The following is a 20,757-nucleotide window of genomic DNA, read 5'->3' as shown; positions in this document are numbered from 1 at the left end:
TAGAGACCTGATCTAGGGGAACTCTAAACACCCATCTGAAAAAGATCGGTTTACATTTTAATAATCAATAAGTATGTGAACATAACCAATAACCCATAGCCAATAACAAATACATGTAACTTATTTTATTTTTGTTGTTCATTCATATCTTATTTTACCTTAACATTTATTTATTTATGCATATGTTTGTATCTCTCCAACTTTAAACGATATGTCTGGTTTACTGTCCTATAGTATACACTGGAATGATTTCAAACCTGTTTTTATTCATCCTAATAATTATAAAGGAGTGCCTTGGAAATATGTGTTTACATAATTTGTGGTCAAACCGTTTGAGACCCACTGAGATAACTGAGACTAAAGTGAACTATCTGAACCCTCAGAGAGTCCTTTACCTCACTGAGATAACTGAGACTAAAGTGAACTATCTGAACCCTCAGAGAGTCCTTTACCTCACTGAGATAACTGAGACTAAAGTGAACTATCTGAACCCTCAGAGAGTCCTTTACCTCACTGAGATAACTGAGACTAAAGTGAACTATCTGAACCCTCAGAGAGTCCTTTACCTCACTGAGATAACTGAGACTAAAGTGAACTATCTGAACCCTCAGAGAGTCCTTTACCTCACTGAGATAACTGAGACTAAAGTGAACTATCTGAACCCTCAGAGAGTCCTTTACCTCACTGAGATAACTGAGACTAAAGTGAACTATCTGAACCCTCAGAGAGTCCTTTACCTCACTGAGATAACTGAGACTAAAGTGAACTATCTGAACCCTCAGAGAGTCCTTTACCTCACTGAGATAACTGAGACTAAAGTGAACTATCTGAACCCTCAGAGAGTCCTTTACCTCACTGAGATAACTGAGACTAAAGTGAACTATCTAAACCCTCAGAGAGTCCTTTACCTCACTGAGATAACTGAGACTAAAGTGAACTATCTGAACCCTCAGAGAGTCCTTTACCTCACTGAGATAACTGAGACTAAAGTGAACTATCTGAACCCTCAGAGAGTCCTTTACCTCACTGAGATAACTGAGAATAAAGTGAACTATCTGAACCCTCAGAGAGTCCTTTACCTCACTGAGATAACTGAGAATAAAGTGAACTATCTGAACCCTCAGAGAGTCCTTTACCTCACTGAGATAACTGAGACTAAAGTGAACTATCTAAACCCTCAGAGAGTCCTTTACCTCACTGAGATAACTGAGACCTAAAGTGAAACTATCTGAACCCTCAGAGAGTCCTTTACCTCACTGAGATAACTGAGACTAAAGTGAACTATCTAAACCCTCAGAGAGTCCGTTACCTCACGGAGATAACTGAGACTAAAGTGAACTATCTGAACCCTCAGAGAGTCCTTTACCTCACTGAGATAACTGAGACCTAAAGTGAACTATCTGAACCCTCAGAGAGTCCTTCACCTCACTGAGATAACTGAGACTAAAGTGAACTATCTGAAACCCTCAGAGAGTCCTTTACCTCACTGAGATAACTGAGACTAAAGTGAACTATCTGAACCCTCAGAGAGTCCTTTACCTCACTGAGATAACTGAGACTAAAGTGAACTATCTAAAACCCTCAGAGAGTCCTTTACCTCACTGAGATAACTGAGACTAAAGTGAACTATCTGAACCCTCAGAGAGTCCTTTACCTCACTGAGATAACTGAGACTAAAGTGAACTATCTGAACCCTCAGAGAGTCCTTTACCTCACTGAGATAACTGAGACTAAAGTGAACTATCTGAACCCTCAGAGAGTCCTTTACCTCACTGAGATAACTGAGACTAAAGTGAACTATCTGAACCCTCAGAGAGTCCTTACCTCACTGAGATAACTGAGACTAAAGTGAAACTATCCGAACCCTCAGAGAGTCCTTTACCTCACTGAGATAACTGAGACTTAAAGTGAACTATCTGAACCCTCAGAGAGTCCTTTACCTCACTGAGATAACTGAGACTAAAGTGAACTATCTGAACCCTCAGAGAGTACCTTTACCTCACTGAGATAACTGAGACTAAAGTGAACTATCTGAACCCTCAGAGAGTCCTTTACCTCACTGAGATAACTGAGACTAAAGTGAACTATCTGAACCCTCAGAGAGTCCTTTACCTCACTGAGATAACTGAGACTAAGTGAACTATCTGAACCCTCAGAGAGTCCTTTACCTCACTGAGATAACTGAGACTAAAGTGAACTATCTGAAACCCTCAGAGAGTCCTTTACCTCACGAGGATAACTGAGACCTAAAGTGAACTATCTGAACCCTCAGAGAGTCCTTTACTCACTGAGATAACTGAGACTAAAGTGAACTATCTGAACCCTCAGAGAGTCCTTTACCTCACTGAGATAACTGAGACTAAAGTGAACTATCTGAGCCCTCAGAAGAGTCCTTTACCTCACTGAGATAACTGAGACTAAAGTGAACTATCTGAACCCTCAGAGGAGTCCTTTACCTCACTGAGATAACTGGGACTAAAGTGAACTATCTGAAACCCTCAGAGAGTCCTTACCTCACTGACATAACTGAGACTAAAGTGAACTATCTAAACCCTCAGAGAGTCCTTTACCTCACTGAGATAACTGAGAGTAAAGTGAACTATCTGAACCCTCAGAGAGTCCTTTACCTCACTGAGATAACTGAGACTAAAGTGAACTATCTGAACCCTCAGAGAGTCCTTTACCTCACTGAGATAACTGAGACTAAAGTGAACTATCTAAACCCTCAGAGAGTCCTTTACCTCACTGAGCCTCTCAGTCTGACAGGAGAGCTCTCCTCCACCCTGGTTTGTAGAAACATCTACTTCTTATATCCGTTAGCGCAGCTAGCACCAGATTCTAATAACAACAGCGCCGGTACTCTCTCTCGCACTTTGGCTGTGAGCTGCGGCGGCTGATAAGCCAACATCCCCCACTTTCATCACTTACAGCGTCCATCGTACAGGGCAATGAAAAGTGTAACCGGGGTGAACAGGGTGTTACATTTACTTAATTATGAATGTTGTTACATCAAGGCCAACATTTAGGATGAGCGCCAACGGTCAAAAATGTTTTTTCCCCCCCCAGAGCTACCAGCGCAGCGCCCCCCAGATCTAGCGCCCCTATGCCAAAAATCGGCCCCTGCCAGTACATACAGTGGCAATGTCTCAAGATTGAGCAAAATACACCTTTATTGAACATACAGTAACACAAATATTACAAATCCACCATAACAAACAATCAAAAATGAAAAAGGGTCGCCACTTATTATTATTTTAATAAAAATAAAAAAGCCAGGTACCCAGGTTTGTGATACATACTGTGTCTGCAGGATGGAGTTGTTATTAACATGATACAAGGGAGGCGTGTGGCGCAGTGGATAGAGCCTTGGTATGGGGGATCAGATGGTCACAGGTTTAGTAGTCCCACAGAGACCATTAACTTGGGGTTTCTCTCATTAACTGAGGGTTTCTCTCATTAACTGGGGGGTTTCTCCCATTAACTGGGGGTTTCTCTCATTAACTGGGGTTTCTCCCATTAACTGGGGGTTTCTCTCATTAACTGGGGGGTTTCTCCCATTAACTGGGGGGTTTCTCCCATTAACTGGGGGTTTCTCTCATTAACTGGGGGTTTCTCTCATTAACTGGGGGGTTTCTCCCATTAACTGGGGGTTTCTCTCATTAACTGGGGGTTTCTCCCATTAACTGGGGGTTTCTCTCATTAACTGGGGGTTTCTCTCATTAACTGGGGGTTTCTCCCATTAACTTGGGGTTTCTTCCATTTAACTGGGGGTTTCTCTCATTAACTGGGGTTTCTTCCATTAACTGGGGGTTTCTCTCATTAACTGGGGGTTTCTCCCATTAACTGGGGGTTTTCTCTCATTAACTGGGGGGTTTCTCCCATTAACTGGGGGTGTTTCGCCCATTAACTTGGGGTTTCTTCCATTAAACTGGGGGTTTTCTCTCTTTAACTGGGGGTTTCTGTCATTAACTGGGGGTTTCTCCCATTAACTGGGGGGTTTCTTCCATTAACTGGGGGTGGTATCTCTCATTAACTGGGGGGGGGGGTGTTCTGTCATTAACTGGGGGGTTTCTCCCTTACCTGGGGGGTTTCTCTCCCATTAACTGGGGTTTCTTCCCATTAACTGGGGGGTGGTTTCTCCCATTAACTGGGGGGGTTATCTCTCATTAAACTGGGGGGTTTCTGTCATTAACCTGGGGGGTTTCTCCCTTTAACTGGGGGTTTCTCCCATTAACTGGGGGTTTCTCTCATTAACTGGGGGGTTTCGCCCATTTAACTGGGGGTTTTCTTCCATTAAACTGGGGGGTTTTCTCCCATTAACTGGGGGGTTGTCTTCCATTAACTGGGGGGGTATCTCTCATTAACTGGGGGGTTTCTGTCATTAAACTGGGGGGTTTCTCCCATTAACTGGGGGGTTTCTCCCATTAACTTTGGGGTTTCTGTCATTAACTGGGGGGTTCTCCCATTAACTGGGGGTTTCTCCATTAACTGGGGGTTTTCTCCCATTAACTGGGGGTTTCTCCCATTAACGGGGGTTTCTCCCATTAACTGGGGGGTTTCTCCCATTAACTGGGGGGTATCTCTCATTAACTGGGGGGTTTCTGTCATTAACTGGGGGGTTTCTCCCATTAACTGGGGGTTTCTTCCATTAACTGGGGTTTCTCTCATTAACTGGGGGTTTCTTCCATTAACTGGGGGGTTTCTCCCATTACTGGGGGGTTTCTTCCATTAACTGGGGGGTATCTCTCATTAACTGGGGGGTTTCTGTCATTAACTGGGGGGTTTCTCCCATTAACTTTGGGGTTTCTGTCATTAACTGGGGGGTTTCTCCATTAACTGGGGGTTTCTCCATTAACTGGGGGTTTCTCCCATTAACTGGGGGGTTTCTCCCATTAACTGGGGGTTTTCTTCCATTAACTGGGGGGTTTCTCCCATTAACTGGGGGGTATCTCTCATTAACTGGGGGGTTTCTGTCATTAACTGGGGGGTTTCTCCCATTAAATGGGGGTTTTCTTCCATTAACTGGGGTTTTCTCTCATTAACTGGGGGTTTCTTCCATTAACTGGGGGGTTTCTCCCATTAACTGGGGGGTTTCTTCCATTAACTGGGGGGTATCTCTCATTAACTGGGGGGTTTCTGTCATTAACTGGGGGGTTTCTCCCATTAACTGGGGGGTTTCTCCCATTAACTTTGGGGTTTCTGTCATTAACTGGGGGGTTTCTCCCATTAACTGGGGGTTTCTCCATTAACTGGGGGTTTTCTCCCATTAACTGGGGGTTTCTGTCATTAACTGGGGGGTTTCTCCCATTAACTGGGGGTTTCTCCCATTAACTGGGGGTTTCTCCCATTAACTGGGGGTTTCTGTCATTAACTGGGGGGTTTCTCCCATTAACTTTGGGGTCTCTACCATCAACTGGGGGTTTCCTTGTCCGATGTGAGGGTCTAAAGGACAGAGGGGGTCGTATTGATATTCTGTACAAACTGTAAAGTCCACTGAGACAAATGCAAGATTTGTAATATTGGGATATATTCATTTCATTTAATTTCAAACCTTTATTTAACCAGATTGGTCCAATTGAGATCATAGATCTCTTTTTCAAGGGAGACCTGCAATATAAATAAACATTGATTGATTGACTGTGTTTCAGGATGGATTTGTGCAGTAAGAACCGGACGGCCCCGGTCCCTGACGGCGCCCCCCCCCCCCCGGGTAGAGGTCCCCCCGCCCCGCACTAACGGATGGTCCTGGCCTCCCCACCCCCTGCAGCTGCTGGCCTGGGGGCTGTTCGGCTTCTTCGCCGTCACCGGGCTGGGGGTGTTTGTCCCTCTGCTGCCCCCCCACTGGCTCCCCGCTGGGTACATCGTATCCTTTACTCTGTGTACTAGTACTTTAATATGATAGAGGTAGTCCTTCCTATAGTACTTTAATATGAATGAGGTAGTATTTCCTGAGCTGCTCAGTGTATTAGTACTTTAATATGAAGGATAGTGGTAGTACTTGTCAGGGTTTAAGAGTGCAGACCCAAAAGCAGTAAATAGACAAGGTAGGCAGGTATGGGAATTTGAAAGCAACACAAACCAACGACTGAACGTGGGGGCTTGATGGGCCGGACCAACGACACAGGACACGGGGGTTGGAGAGGGCCAGACCAACGACAGGACACGGGGGTTGGAGGGCCGGACCAACGACAGGACACGGGGGGTTGGAGTGGGCCGGACCAACGACAGGACACAGGGGGTTGGAGAGGGCCAGACCAACGACAGGACACGGGGGGTTGGAGAGGGCCAGACCAACGACAGGACATGGGGGGTTGGAGAGGGCCAGACCAACGACAGGACATGGGGGGTTGGAGAGGGCCAGACCAACGACAGGACACGGGGGGCTTGAGAGGGGCCGGACCAACGACAGGACACGGGGGCTTTGAGTGGGCCGGACCAACGACCGGACACGGGGGGTTGGAGAGGGCCAGACCAACGACAGGACACGGGGGGTTGGAGAGGGCCAGACCAAAGTCAGGACACGGGGGGTTGGAGAGGGCCAGACCAACGACAGGACACGGGTGGGGTTTGGAGAGGGCCAGACCAAAGTCAGACACGGGGGGTTGGAGAGGCCAGACCAACGACAGGACACGGGTGGTTGGAGAGGGCCAGACCAACGACAGGACACGGGGGGTTGGAGAGGGCCAGACCAACGACAGGACACGGGGGGCTTGAGAGGGCCAGACCAACGACAGGACACGGGGGGCTTGCGTGGGCCGGACCAACGACAGGACACGGGGGGTTGGAGAGGCCAGACCAACGACAGGACACGGGGGGTTGGAGAGGGCCAGACCAAAGTCAGGACACGGGGGGGTTGGAGAGGGCCAGACCAACGAACAGGACACGGGGGGTTGGAGATGGCCAGACCAACGACAGGACACGGGGGGTTGGAGAGGGCCAGACCACGACAGGACACGGGGGGTTGGAGAGGGCCAGACCAACGACAGGACACGGGGGGTTGGAAGAGGGCCAGAACCAACGACAGGACACGGGGGGGCTGGAGTGGGCCGGACCAACGAACAGGACGCGGGGGGTTGGAGAGGGCCAGACCAACGACAGGGAAGCGTTGGAGTGGGCCAGGCGTGCCTCCTTAAGGGCCGCCTCTCTGGCCCCTCTAGAGGAAAACTCCTCCAGTCATTAAAATACACTCCAGAATGTATTTTAGATTGTAAAGCAACTGGGTCGATGTCGTACTGTCTTCCCCTAAAATCATGACAGTACTTCCTGTAGTACTTTAATATGAATTAGGTAGTACTTCCTGAGCTGCTCAGTGTATTAGTACTTTAATATGAATGATACTTCCTGAGCGTCTCAGTGCACGGGGGTCATGTTCCTGTCTCACCTGGTTCTTCACCTGTCAGCCGTCTCCATCGACCCCGCCGACCTCAGCGTGAGGACGAGGAGCAGCCGGGCGCCCCCCCCCCCCCTCCTTCGACCGCTCCAAACACCGGCACGTCATCGAGAACTCCCACTGCTACCTGTGCCAGGTGGACGTGTGAGTACTTATACTACTGTTTACTACTATATACTACTATAATACTGAGAACTCCCACTGCTACCTGTGCCAGGTGGACGTGTGAGTACTCATACTACTGTTTACTACTATATACTACTATAATACTGAGAACTCCCACTGCTACCTGTGCCAGGTGGACGTGTGAGTACTCATACTACTGTTTACTACTATATACTACTATACTAAGAGAACTCCCACTGCTACCTGTGCCAGGTGGACGTGTGAGTTACTTATACTACTGTTTACTACTATATACTACTATAATACTAAGAGAACTCCCACTGCTACCTGTGCCAGGTGGACGTGTGAGTACTTATACTACTGTTTACTACTCTATACTACTATAATACTGAGAACTCCCACTGCTACCTGTGCCAGGTGGACGTGTGAGTACTTATACTACTGTTTACTACTATATACTACTATAATACTGAGAACTCCCACTGCTACCTGTGCCAGGTGGACGTCGGTGAGTACTCATACTACTGTTTACTACTATATACTAGTATAATACTGAGAACTCCCACTGCTACCTGTGCCAGGTGGACGTGTGAGTACTCATACTACCTGTTTACTACTATATACTACTATAATACTGAGAAACTCCCACTGCTACCTGTGCCAGGTGGACGTGTGAGTACTCATACTACTGTTTACTACTATATACTACTATAATACTAAGAGAACTCCCACTGCTACCTGTGCCAGGTGGACGTGTGAGTTACTTATACTACTGTTTACTACTCTATACTACTATAATACTGAGAACTCCCACTGCTACCTGTGCCAGGTGGACGTTGTGAGTAACTTATACTACTGTTTACTACTATATACTACTATAATACTAAGAGAACTCCCACTGCTACCTGTGCCAGGTGGACGTGTGAGTACTTATACTACTGTTTACTACTATATACTACTATAATACTAAGAGAACTCCCACTGCTACCTGTGCCAGGTGGACGTGTGAGTACTCATACTACTGTTTACTACTATATACTACTATAATACTAAGAGAACTCCCACTGCTACCTGTGCCAGGTGGACGTGTGAGTACTTGTACTACTGTTTACTACTATATACTACTATAATACTGAGAACTCCCACCTGCTACTGTGCCAGGTGACGTTGTGAGTACTTATACTACTGTTTACTACTATATACTACTATAATACTAAGAGAACTCCCACTGCTACCTGTGCCAGGTGGACGGTGTGAGTACTCATACTACTGTTTACTACTATATACTACTATAATACTAAGAGAACTCCCACTGCTACCTGTACCAGGTGGACGCTTCTGTGAGTACTTGTACTACTGTTTACTACTATATACTACTATAATACTGAGAACTCCCACTGCTACCTGTGCCAGGTGGACGTGTGAGTACTTGTACTACTGTTTACTACTATATACTACTATAATACTGAGAACTCCCACTGCTACCTGTGCCAGGTGGACGTGTGAGTACTTATACTACTGTTTACTACTATATACTAGTATAATACTGAGAACTCCCACTGCTACCTGTGCCAGGTGGACGTGTGAGTACTTATACTACTGTTTACTACTATATACTACTATAATACTGAGAACTCCCACTGCTACCCTGTGCCAGGTGGACGTGTGAGTACTTATACTACTGTTACTACTATATACTACTATAATACTGAGAACTCCCACTGCTACCTGTGCCAGGTGGACGTGTGAGTACTTATACTACTGTTTACTACTCTATACTACATAAATACTAAGAGAACTCCCACTGCTACCTGTGCCAGGTGGACGTGGCATGTGAGTACTTATACTACTGTTACTACTATATACTACTATAATACTGAGAACTCCACTGCTACCCTGTGCCATGGTGGACGTGTGTGAGTACTTATACTGTAATATAATAATATGTACTTGTTGTTATTTCCAGGGGTTGCCGAAGTCGAAAGCATCTGCTCTGCGTGTAATAAATGCGTCTCTAACTTCGACCATCACTGCCGCTGGCCTCAACAACTGTGTGGGGAGCAAGGAACTTTACAAGTGAGTTCTTCTTCTACTGTATAAAACATGTGGGGAGCAGGAACTACAAGTGAGTCTTCTTCTTCTGTTATAAACACTGTGGTGGGGAGCAGGAACTACAAGTGAGTTCTTCTTCTACTGTTATAAACCACTGTGTGGGGAGCAGGAACTACAAGTGAGTTCTTCTTCTACTATGTTATAAACACTGTGTGGAGCAGGAACTACAAGTGAGTTCTTCTTCTACTGTATAAACACTGTTGTGGGGAGCAGGAACTACAAGTGAGTTCTTCTTCTACTGTTATAAACACTGTGTGGGGAGCAGGAACTACAAGTGAGTTCTTCTTCTACTATTATAAACACTGTGTGGAGCAGGAACTACAAGTGAGTTCTTCTTCTACTGTTATAAACACTGTGTGTATAGCGTAGGAACTACAAGTGAGTTCTTCTTCTACTGTTATAACACTGTGTGGGGAGCAGGAACTACCAAGTGAGTTCTTCTTCTACTGTTATAAACACTGTGTGGAGCAAGGAACTACAAGTGCGTTCTTCTTCTACTGTTATAAACACTGTGTGGAGCAGGAACTACAAGTGAGTTCTTTCTTCTACTGTTATAAACACTGTGGGGAGCAGGAACTACAAGTGAGTTCTTCTTCTGTTATAAACACTGTGTGGAGCAGGAACTACAAGTGAGTTCTTCTTCTACTGTTATAAACACTGTGTGGGGAGCAGGAACTACAAGTGAGTTCTTCTTCTACTGTTATAAACACTGTGTGGGGAGCAGGAACTACAAGTGAGTTCTTTCTTTCTACTGTTATAAACACTGTGTGGAGCAGGAACTACAAGTGAGTTCTTCTCTACTGTTATAAATACTGTGTGGAGCAGGAACTACAAGTGAGTTCTTCTTCTACTGTTATAAACACTGTGGGGAGCAGGAACTACAAGTGAGTTCTTCTTCTGTTATAAACACTGTGTGGAGCAGGAACTACAAGTGAGTTCTTCTTCTGTTATAAACACTGTGTGGAGCAGGAACTACCAAGTGAGTTCTTCTTCTACTGTTATAAACACTGTGTGGGGAGCCAGGAACTACAAGTGAGTCTTCTTCTACTGTTATAAACACCTGTGTGGGGAGCAGGAACTACAAGTGAGTTCTTCTTCTACTGTTATAAACACTGTGTGGAGCAGGAACTACAAGTGAGTTCTTCTTCTAATGTTATAAACACTGTGTGGAGCAGGAACTACAAGTGAGTTCTTCTTCTACTGTTATAAACACTGTGGGGAGCAGGAACTACAAGTGAGTTCTTCTTCTGTTATAAACACTGTGTGGAGCAGGAACTACAAGTGAGTTCTTCTTCTACTGTTATAAACCACTGTGTGGGGAGCAGGAACTACAAGTGAGTTCTTCTTCTACTGTTATAAACACTGTGTGGGGAGCAGGAACTACAAGTGAGTTCTTCTTCTACTGTTATAAACACTGTGGGGAGCAGGAACTACAGTGAGTTCTTCTTCTACTGTTATAAACACTGTGGGGAGCAGAACTACAAGTGAGTTACTTCTTCTACTGTTATAAACAGTGTCGGGGAGCAGGAACTACAAGTGAGTTCTTCTTCTTACTGTTTATAAACATGTCGGGAGCAGGAACTTACAAGTGAGTTATTCTTCTACCTGTTATACAACACTGTGTGGAGCAGGAACTACAAGTGAGTTTCTTCTTCTACTGTTATAAACACTGTGTGGGAGCAGGAACTACAAGTGAGTTCTTCTTCTACTGTTATAAACACTGTGTGGGGAGCAGGAACTACAAGTGAGTTCTCTCTTCTACTGTTATAAACACTGTGTGGGAGCAGGAACTACAAGTGAGTTCTTCTTCTACTGTTATAACACTGTGTGGCGCAGGAACTACAAGTGAGTTCTTCTTCTACTGTTATAAACACTGTGTGGGAGCAGGAACTACAAGTGAGTTCTTCTTCTACTGTTATAAACACTGTGTGGGGAGCAGGAACTACAAGTGAGTTCTTCTTCTACTGTTATAAACACTGTGTGGAGCAGGAACTACAAGTGAGTTCTTCTTCTACTGTTATAAACACTGTGGGGAGCAGGAACTACAAGTGAGTTCTTCTTCTACTGTTATAAACACTGTGGGGAGCAGGAACTACAAGTGAGTTCTTCTTCTACTGTTATAAACACTGTGTGGGGAGCAGGAATTACAAGTGAGTTCTTCTTCTACTGTTATAAACACTGTGTGGGGAGCAGGAACTACAAGTGAGTTCTTCTTCTACTGTTATAAACACTGTGGAGAGCAGGAACTACAAGTGAGTTCTTCTTCTATTACAGGTTGTTCCTGCACAGTGTGGTCTCCGCTCTGTTGGGAGTGTTTCTGGTTCTGGTTCTGTCCTCGTACGTCTTCATCGAGTTCTTCCTGGACCCGTCCAAACTGAGGACTGACAAACACTTCCTGGGTAAGACTCTCAACGAATCAGAAGAGATCCAGAGATTTAGCAGAAAGAAAATATAATTATACTACCACCGCTAAGCTAAAGGTGGCTAATGTTGAGCTATAAAGGAAACTACAGCATGGTCACATGAATTCACGTCACCACCGCTAAGCTAAAGGTGGCTAATGTTGGGCTATAAAGGAACTACAGCACGGTCACATGACTTCACGCCACCACCGCCCTAAGCTAAAGGTGGCTAATGTTGGGTTATAAAGGAACTACAGCACTGGTCACATGACTTCACGCCACCACCGCTAAGCTAAAGGTGGCTAATGTTGGGTTATAAAGGACTACAGCACGGGTCACATGACTTCACGTCACCACCGCTAAGCTAAAGGTGGCTAATGTTGGGTTATAAAGGAACTACAGCACGGTCACATGACTTCACGTCACCACCGCTAAGCTAAAGGAGGCTAATGTTGGGCTATAAAGGAACTACAGCAGGGTCACATGACTTCACATCACCACCTCACGCCTAGACTACTGCAACTCCCTCCTGGCTGGTCTACCTGCATGTGCCATCCCACCTCTGCAGCTCATCCAGAATGCAGCGGCTCGTCTGGTCTTCAACCTTCCTAAATGTTCCCACACCACGCCGCTCCTCCGCTCCCTTCACTGGCTTCCAGTAACTGCTAGAATCCACTTCAAGACACTGGTACTTGCGTACCATGCTGTGAATGGATCTGGCCCTTCCTACATCCCAGGACATGGTTAAACTGTACACCCCAGCACGTGCACTCCGCTCTGCATCAGCCAAACGGCCTGCTGCACCCGCACTGCGAGGGGGACCCAAGTTCCCATCAGCAGAAACACGTGGGTTTGCTATCCTGGCTCCAACATGGTGGAATGAGCTCCCCATTGACATCAGGACAGCAGAAAGCTCACCACATCTTCCTGAGCAGACTGAAGACTCATCTCTTTCACTCCACTTCGAGCGATAGAATTACTAACAAAGCACTTATATACTAACAAAGGACAGGCTTATCTAAGCTAGTTGAGTAGCACTTGAAATGTTTTGGCTCTATGAAACCCTGATGTACTTATATGATTCTGTTTTCTTCAAGTTTGTATCTTCCTGGTCGAATGCACTTATTGTAAGTCTCTTTGGAGAAAAGCCTCAGCTAAATGTAATGTAATGTAATGTAATGTAAAATACAGCCCGGTCACATGACTTCAGTCACCCACCGCTAAGCTAAAGGAGGCTAATGTTGGGCTATAAAGGAACTACAGCACGGTCACATGACTTCACGTCACCACCGCTAAGCTAAAGGTGGCTAATGTTGCGGCGATAAAGGAACTACAGCACGGTCACATGATTCACGTCACCACCGCTAAGCTAAAGGTGGCTAATGTGGGCTATATAAAGGCAATACAGCACGGTCACATGACTTCACGTCACCACAGCTAAGCTACAAGGTGGCTAATGTGGGCTATAAAGGAACTAAGCACGGTCACATGACTTCACGTCACCACCGCTAAGCTAAAGGTGGCTAATGTTGGGCTATAAAGGAAATACAGCACGGTCACCATGACTTCACGTCTCCACCGCTAAGCTACAGGAGGCTAATGTTGGGCTATAAAGTGAAATACAGCACGGTCACATTGACTTCACGTCACCACAGCTAAGCTAAAGGTGGCTAATGTTGGGCTATAAAGGAACTACAGCACGGTTCACATGACTCACGTCACCACCGCTAAGCTAAAGGAGGCTAATGTTGGGGCTATAAAGGAAATACAGCACGGTCACATGACTTCACGTCACCACCGCTAAGCTAAAGGAGGCTAATGTTGGGCTATAAAGGAACTACAGCACGGTCACATGACTTCACGTCACCACAGCTAAGCTAAAGGTGGCTAAGGTTGTACTATTAGAGAACTACAGCACGGTCACATGACTTCACGTCACCACGCCTAAGCTAAAGGAGGTTAATGTTTCAAGGCAGGTCACTCCACAGAAACTGCTCTCCTGTCTCTGAGGAACTACACACGGCTAAAGCAGCCTCCCTCTCCTCTGTCATCATCCTGTTGGACCTGTCTGCTGCATTCAACATGGTGAACCATCAGATCCTCCTTCGCACTCTCCAAGAACTTGGAGTCTCAGGCTCTGCACTTTCCCTCCTCACCTCATACCTCAAAGACCGTACCTACAGGGTAACTTGGAGAGGGTCCGAGTCAGACCCTTGTCAATTCACTTACAGGGGTTCCCTCAGGGCTCTTTTCCTTGGTCCCCTCCTCTTCTCCTTGTACACAAACTCGCTCGGATCAGTCATTAGCCCGCATGGTTTTTCATACCACTGCTACGCTGACGACACCCAATTCATTCTGTCCCTTTCCCCACAGCTCAGAAACCCAGGTCGTCGCACGCCATCTCTGCTTGTCTAGCAAACATCTCTCAGTGGATCTCTGCTCACCACCTCAAGCTCAACCTTGACAAGACTGAACTGCTTTTCCTTCCGGGAAAAGATTGTCCCACTCTTGACCCTAACAATCAACATCGGCCCCCTCTGTTGTTTCCCCGACTCAGACTGCAAGGAATCTGGGTGGACCCCTAGATAACAACCTGTCCTTCACTGCAAACATCGCATGCTACAACCCGCTGCTGCAGATACACTCTTTCCAACATCAGGAGGATACGTCCCCTCCTGACCAGAAAGCAGGTTCTGGTCCAGGCTCTCGTCATCTCACGCCTAGACTACTGCAACTCCCTCCTGGCTGGTCTACTGCATGTGCCATCCCACCTCTGCAGCTCATCCAGAATGCAGCGGCTCGTCTGGTCTTCAACCTTCCTAAATGTTCCCACCCCGCTCCTCCGCTCCCTTCACTGGCTCCAGTAACTGCTAGAATCCACTTCAAGACACTGGTACTTGCGTACCATGCTGTGAATGGATCTGGCCCTTCCTACATCCAGGACATGGTTTTAAACTGTACACCCCAGCACGTGCACTCCGCTCTGCATCAGCAAACGGCTCGCTTGCACCCGCACTGCGAGGGGGACCCAATGTTCCCATCAGCAGAAACACGTGGTGTTTGATATCCTGGCTCCAACATGGTGGAATGAGCTCCCCATTGACATCAGGACAGCAGGAAAGCTCACACATCTTCCTGAGCAGACTGAAACTCATCTCTTTAGACTCCACTTCGAGCGATAGAATTACTAACAAAGCACTTATATACTAATAAAGCACTGGCTTATCTAAGCTAGTTGAGTAGCACTTGAAATGTTTTTGGCTCTATGAAACCTGATGTACTTATATGATTCTGTTTTCTTCAAGTTTGTATCTTCCTGGTCGAATGCACTTATTTGTAAGTCTCTTTTTGAGAAAAGCCTCAGCTAAATGTAATGTAATGTAATGTCATGTAAAATACAGCCCGGTCACATGACTTCACGTCACCACCGCCTAAGCTAAAGGTGGCTAATGTTGGGCTATAGAGGAACTACAGCACGGTCACATGACTTCACGTCACACCGCCTAAGCTAAAGGAGGCTAATGTTGGGCTATAGAGGAACTACAGCACGGTCACATGACTTCACGTCACCACCGCTAAGCTAAAGGAGGCTAATGTTGGGCTATTAAGGAATACAGCACGGTCACATGACTTCACGTCACCACCACTAAGCTAAAGGGGCTAATGTTGGGCTATAGAGGAACTACAGCACGGTCACATGACTTCACGTCACCACCGCTAGCTAAAGGTGGCTAATGTTGGGCTATAAAGGAACTACAGCACGGTCACATGACTTCACGTCACCACCGCTAAGCTAAAGGAGGCTAATATGTTGGGCTATTAAGGAACTACAGCACGGCACATGACTTCACGTCACCACCGCTAAGCTAAAGGAGGCTAATGTCTGGGCTATTAAGGAACTACAGCACGGTCACATGACTTCACGTCACCACCGCTAAGCTAAAGGAGGCTACTGTGGGGCTATAAAGGAACTACAGCACGGTTCACATGACTTCACGTCACCACCGCTAAGCTAAGGAGGTAATGTTGGTATAAAGGAACTACAGCACGTGTCACCATGACTTCACGTCACCACCGCTAAGCTAAAGGCGGCTAATGTTGGGCTATAAAGGAACTACAGCCACGGTCACATGACTTCACGTCACCACCGCTAAGCTAAAGGTGGCTAATGTTGGGTATTCAGGAACTACAGCACGGTCACATGACTTCACGTCACCACCGCTAAGCTAAAGGCGGCTAATGTTGGGCTATAAAGGAACTACAGCACGGTCACATGACTTCACGTCAACACCGCTAAGCTAAAGGTGGCTAAGGTGGGCTATAGAGGAACTACCAGCACGGTCACATGACTTCACGTCACCACCGCTAGCTAAAAGGTGGCTAAGGTTGGGTGAAGTCCCCCTCCCCTTCCAGGTGACCTCCATGGGACCTTATTTCGGAGAAGAAATGATGTATTGAAGTCAATGGAGAGAGAAAGATTATCTTTCGATCCCGTTTGAATTAGCCACGAATTACACATATGATGTTTGTCAATTAATAAAGATAATTTTGCAAGTCAAAAAAATAAAATGTGTGGTAAAACTGTGAAGCTAACACATTTGTTTGTGTGAAACGCTCAATGAACTACATCTCTGGTCAACAACACACGTCACCAAGATGGCCGTCACTACTGTCTTGTCAACAAAACGATTTGACTACCCTCACTATCACCACAATGAAACACGTCTGAAGAATGTCATGCCAAAGCTGCATGCTGCCTTCCTTTGATTCTCTCTGAACTGCCTGTCGTTTATATGTTTAATGTCAAACCATTTGTGCAGATAGCATGAGAGTAGAGAAGCTCGATAGCGTTAGCGTTAGTCATTTCTCCCCTGCTTTAAATTGTGTATTATAGAATGATCACACCGGTTGTGACAGTACTCTTCAAAGGTTCACGAAATATGACTACTACTCTTACTGTTTACACTTTGGGTTACTTAATGTTACTTCAGTTAAGGCTAATAAAATGACATACTGCACTATTCCACATCATAACTTTATTTCCTTTTTATAACCTATTATTATTTTTGTATTGCTCTTGCTCTTATTGTTATTATGTTATGTTATTATGTTGCATTGTTGGAGAAGCCTGTGACATAAGATTTTCAACTGCCATAATTACTCTGTAGCTATGTCAGATTTGACAATAAAGAATAAAGAACCTTGAAGGCTGTAATGCTAACTAACGTGCTAGCTACTAGCTAGCTTGATCCAGACACTCCTCTTTCATCAGACGGGAAGCAAAGAACGAGCAAGACCCATTGCTGGTATGATAACAACCTGGTACTAAGCACACAGGCATCTTGTTAAAGTTATCTTATCTTAGCCAGCGCCATATAGATAGATTATATCTATATGGCGCTGATCTTAGCTATCTCTTAGTGGAGGAAAACAATTGTGACATCACTTACGCGACTCTGGGATTTGTAGTCTTTCTAGTTACGTATTTTTCATAGTCTTATATTTCAACAGTTTTACGACAAACTGTGACTTTTTTGACATGGAAATGAAGTGGGTATTACTGACCTATTGTGTGTGTGTGTGTGTGTGTGTGTGTGTGTGGTGTGTGTGTGTGTGTGTGTAGGTCGTAATGAGACCTGGTTTCCTCTTCCTGCCTCTCTCTCACTCTCCGCTCTGCAGCAGCAGTGATTCCCTCTCTCGCTGCCGTCACCATCGTCCTCTCGCTGCTGTCCTCTGTGCTGCTCTGCCACCTGCTGTGCTTCCACATCTACCTCAGTGAGCACACACACACACACACACACACACACACACACACACACACACACAGCTAACAGTGTCTCTCTTGATGGTGCAGTGTGGAACAGACTCAGCACCTTTGAGTACATCGTGAGGCAGCGTCACCGTCAGCAGGGAGGAGACAGAGCTCCCTCAGGACTCAATAAGGTGTCATTTTTTCTCAAATATTCATATTTTTCCCCAAAATACTACAACTGTTTTTACTCAGTACACAGACAATTCTTCTCAAAATATGACGATGTTTTGTTCTCAGATTCCAATATTTCCCAAAAATATTCCCAAAATGTTTTCACAAACTACTCCGACCTTTTTCTCAAAATCTTTTCCGACTTTATCTCAAAATATTGGCCGACTTTTATAACACACTATTCCAACTTGTTGTCCAAAAATAGTCCAACTTTTTGGACAAAATATTAAGTATTTTTTGTTTTTCACAAATTATACCAACATTTTTTCTTCAATTCAACTTTTTTTTCTCAAAAAATTCGGACTCTTTTCTGAAAAAACTAGAAATCTTAAAAGTCTGACTTTTTTCAGAAAATTCAGGAACTCTTCAAATTGCAACTATTTTCTGAAAATGTAAAAATCTTGACCTTTTTTCAAAAACTCTTACATTTGCGACTTTCTCTCTACATTCAGATTTTTTTCTGAAAATCAAAAAATTCTGACTCCGTTTTTTCAGTGTGTGTGTGTGTGCAGTGTGTGTGTGTGTGTGTGTGTGTGTGTGTGTGTGTGTGTGTGGTGTGTGTGCAGTGTGTGTGTGTGTGTGCGTGCGTGCGGTGTGTGCGTCCGTGCGTGCGTGTGTGTGCAGTGTGTGTAACTCTCTGCCCTTCCCCACAGGAAGTGACCTCACCAGGGACCCTGGGCTACACCAACCCTCAGCTGGAGCTGCAGGGAGGGGAGGCCAGGGTGAGTGTTCCTCTCACACACACACTGTTTGCTCTGTGTGTGTGTGTCCATGGTAACGGCCGGTTGGTGTGTGTGTGTGTGTGTGTGTGTGTGTGTGTGAGCTGCAGGGAGGGGGCTGTGTTTAGACTCTGTGTGTAAGGAGGGGTCAGCACTGACCACTTATATGTTGTTAGATCATAACCCTGTTACTAATACATGATAATATTCCGTGTGTATGTAGGTTCCTGTCTAACAGCAAAGTGAGGACCGTTTCTGGTGCTGTCGCGGAGGAGGACGCCCCCCCCCCACACACAAACAGCGACGCACACAGGTACACACACCAACACACACATACAGCGACGCACACAGGTACACACACACACAGCGACACACAGGTACACACACACACGGCAACGCACACAGGTACACACACACACAGCGACGCACACAGGTACACACACACAGCGACGCACACAGGTACACACACACAGCGACGCACACAGGTACACAAACACAGCGACGCACACAGGTACACACACACAGCGACGCACACAGGTACACACACACACACACACATAAATAATAACGTCAAATATGAATGCTGCCTCCTGATTGGACAGTGACAGGGTGTTTGTGTTTCCGCAGAAGAAGAAAAAGAGGGTCCGTAAAGTTCCTGCAGAGATCACCATCCCCCCCCCCACCAGGTACCTGTGGACTCCATATCCCACAATGCATTGCTCACACTTATCAACACACGTTAAAACTGTGTGTGTGTGTGTATGTCTGTGTGTGTGTGTGTGTGTGTGTGTGTGTGTGTGTGTGTGTGTGTGTGTATGTCTGTGTGTGTGTGTGTGTCTTGTCCACAGAGCCCTGCATGGTGTCCAATTCCTCCTCGTCTCAGAGACTACAGTTCCCAGCATGCCCTCTGAGAGCCCCCCCCCCCTGTGCAGGCGGCCGCCCCCCCCTCGGAGTACCACTCTGACTCAGCTGAGTCTCTGGAGGAGATCCCAGTGGTTCTGGTGCAGCTTGGCTCGTCCAATCAGCAGCCCCGCAGCAAGAGGAGGAACACGCCCTGCCAAAATAAGAGCAGACCAACCGAGTCCCGCCAAAATAAAAGCAGACCCGGGGTCCAGGGCGTCGCTGGGATCCGTGATGGAGCCCTGAACATTTTTATCTTTTACAATCAAACGTGACAATCTTTATTTAAAACCTGAAGAACATTTTATTATCTCTTAATTATTATTTTTAATTCTGAATGCCAAAGTTGAGCTCGTCTGTGCACAATCTTTATAAGTGTGTGTGTGTGTGTGTGTGTGTGTGTGTGTGTGTGTGTGTGTGTGGGTGTGCGTGTGCGTGCGCGTGCGTGTGCGTGTATCATGGATTTAATTAAGGTCTCACTACAGTTTATATTTGTTTAGTTTAAATCATTTATTATAAAAAGGTTTTAAGCACTTCACTTTCTCTTTTTTTATTTCATTTCTCAGCCAATCACAGGCCTCTCTTTGTTAAAGGGACAGTGCACATTTTCAGTGCAGAAAACGCAGAAAACTCTAAGAATTTGGACTAAAACGCCTTAAATTTTACATTTTAAAAAACTGATGTTTCTGCGCTCTTGATGTTTGTTATTTTTTATAACTTGTTAATAAACCAAAAACACATCATCTAATCAGTTCAGTGTGTGTAGTGTCTCTACTTAAAGAGTCCTCTCCTGCTGATGTTCAGTCGTATGTAGTGTCTCTACTTTAAAGAGTCCTCTCCTGCTGATGTTCAGTTGTATTCAGTATGTAGTGTCTCTACTTTAAAGAGTCCTCTCCTGCTGATGTTCAGTGTATATCAGTATGTAGTGTCTTCTACTTTAAAGAGTCCTTCCTGCTGATTTCAGGTGTATATCAGTATGTAGTGTCTCTACTTTAAAGAGTCCTCTCCTGCTGATGTTCAGGTGTATATCAGTATGTAGTGTCTCTACTTTAAAGAGTCCTCTCCTGCTGATGTTCAGGTGTATATCAGTATGTAGTGTCTCTACTTTAAAGAGTCCTCTCTGCT

At 45.7% G+C, this 20,757-nt stretch overlaps 1 protein-coding gene across 1 annotated transcript; it reads left to right on the top strand.

Moving 5' to 3' along the window:
- Window positions 1-5,649: 5,649 nt before the first annotated feature.
- Window positions 5,650-20,361, top strand: zdhhc1 (zinc finger DHHC-type containing 1). The gene is given in 15 exon segments (XM_034112897.1): window positions 5,650-5,703; window positions 5,705-5,863; window positions 7,355-7,456; window positions 7,458-7,534; window positions 9,502-9,557; window positions 9,716-9,746; window positions 11,903-12,027; window positions 17,654-17,688; window positions 17,691-17,805; window positions 17,885-17,973; window positions 18,667-18,761; window positions 18,956-19,045; window positions 19,360-19,418; window positions 19,581-19,651; window positions 19,653-20,361. Coding segments are annotated over 15 exon segments (1,413 nt in total). The 3' UTR covers window positions 19,908-20,361.
- The last annotated feature ends 396 nt before the right edge of the window (window positions 20,362-20,757 follow it).

The sequence above is a fragment of the Trematomus bernacchii genome, unplaced genomic scaffold (genome assembly GCF_902827165.1).
Source record: "Trematomus bernacchii unplaced genomic scaffold, fTreBer1.1, whole genome shotgun sequence".
NCBI lineage: Eukaryota > Metazoa > Chordata > Actinopteri > Perciformes > Nototheniidae > Trematomus > Trematomus bernacchii.
Note: the sequence above shows the minus strand (reverse complement) of the source record. Positions and strands in the feature narration are given on the sequence as shown.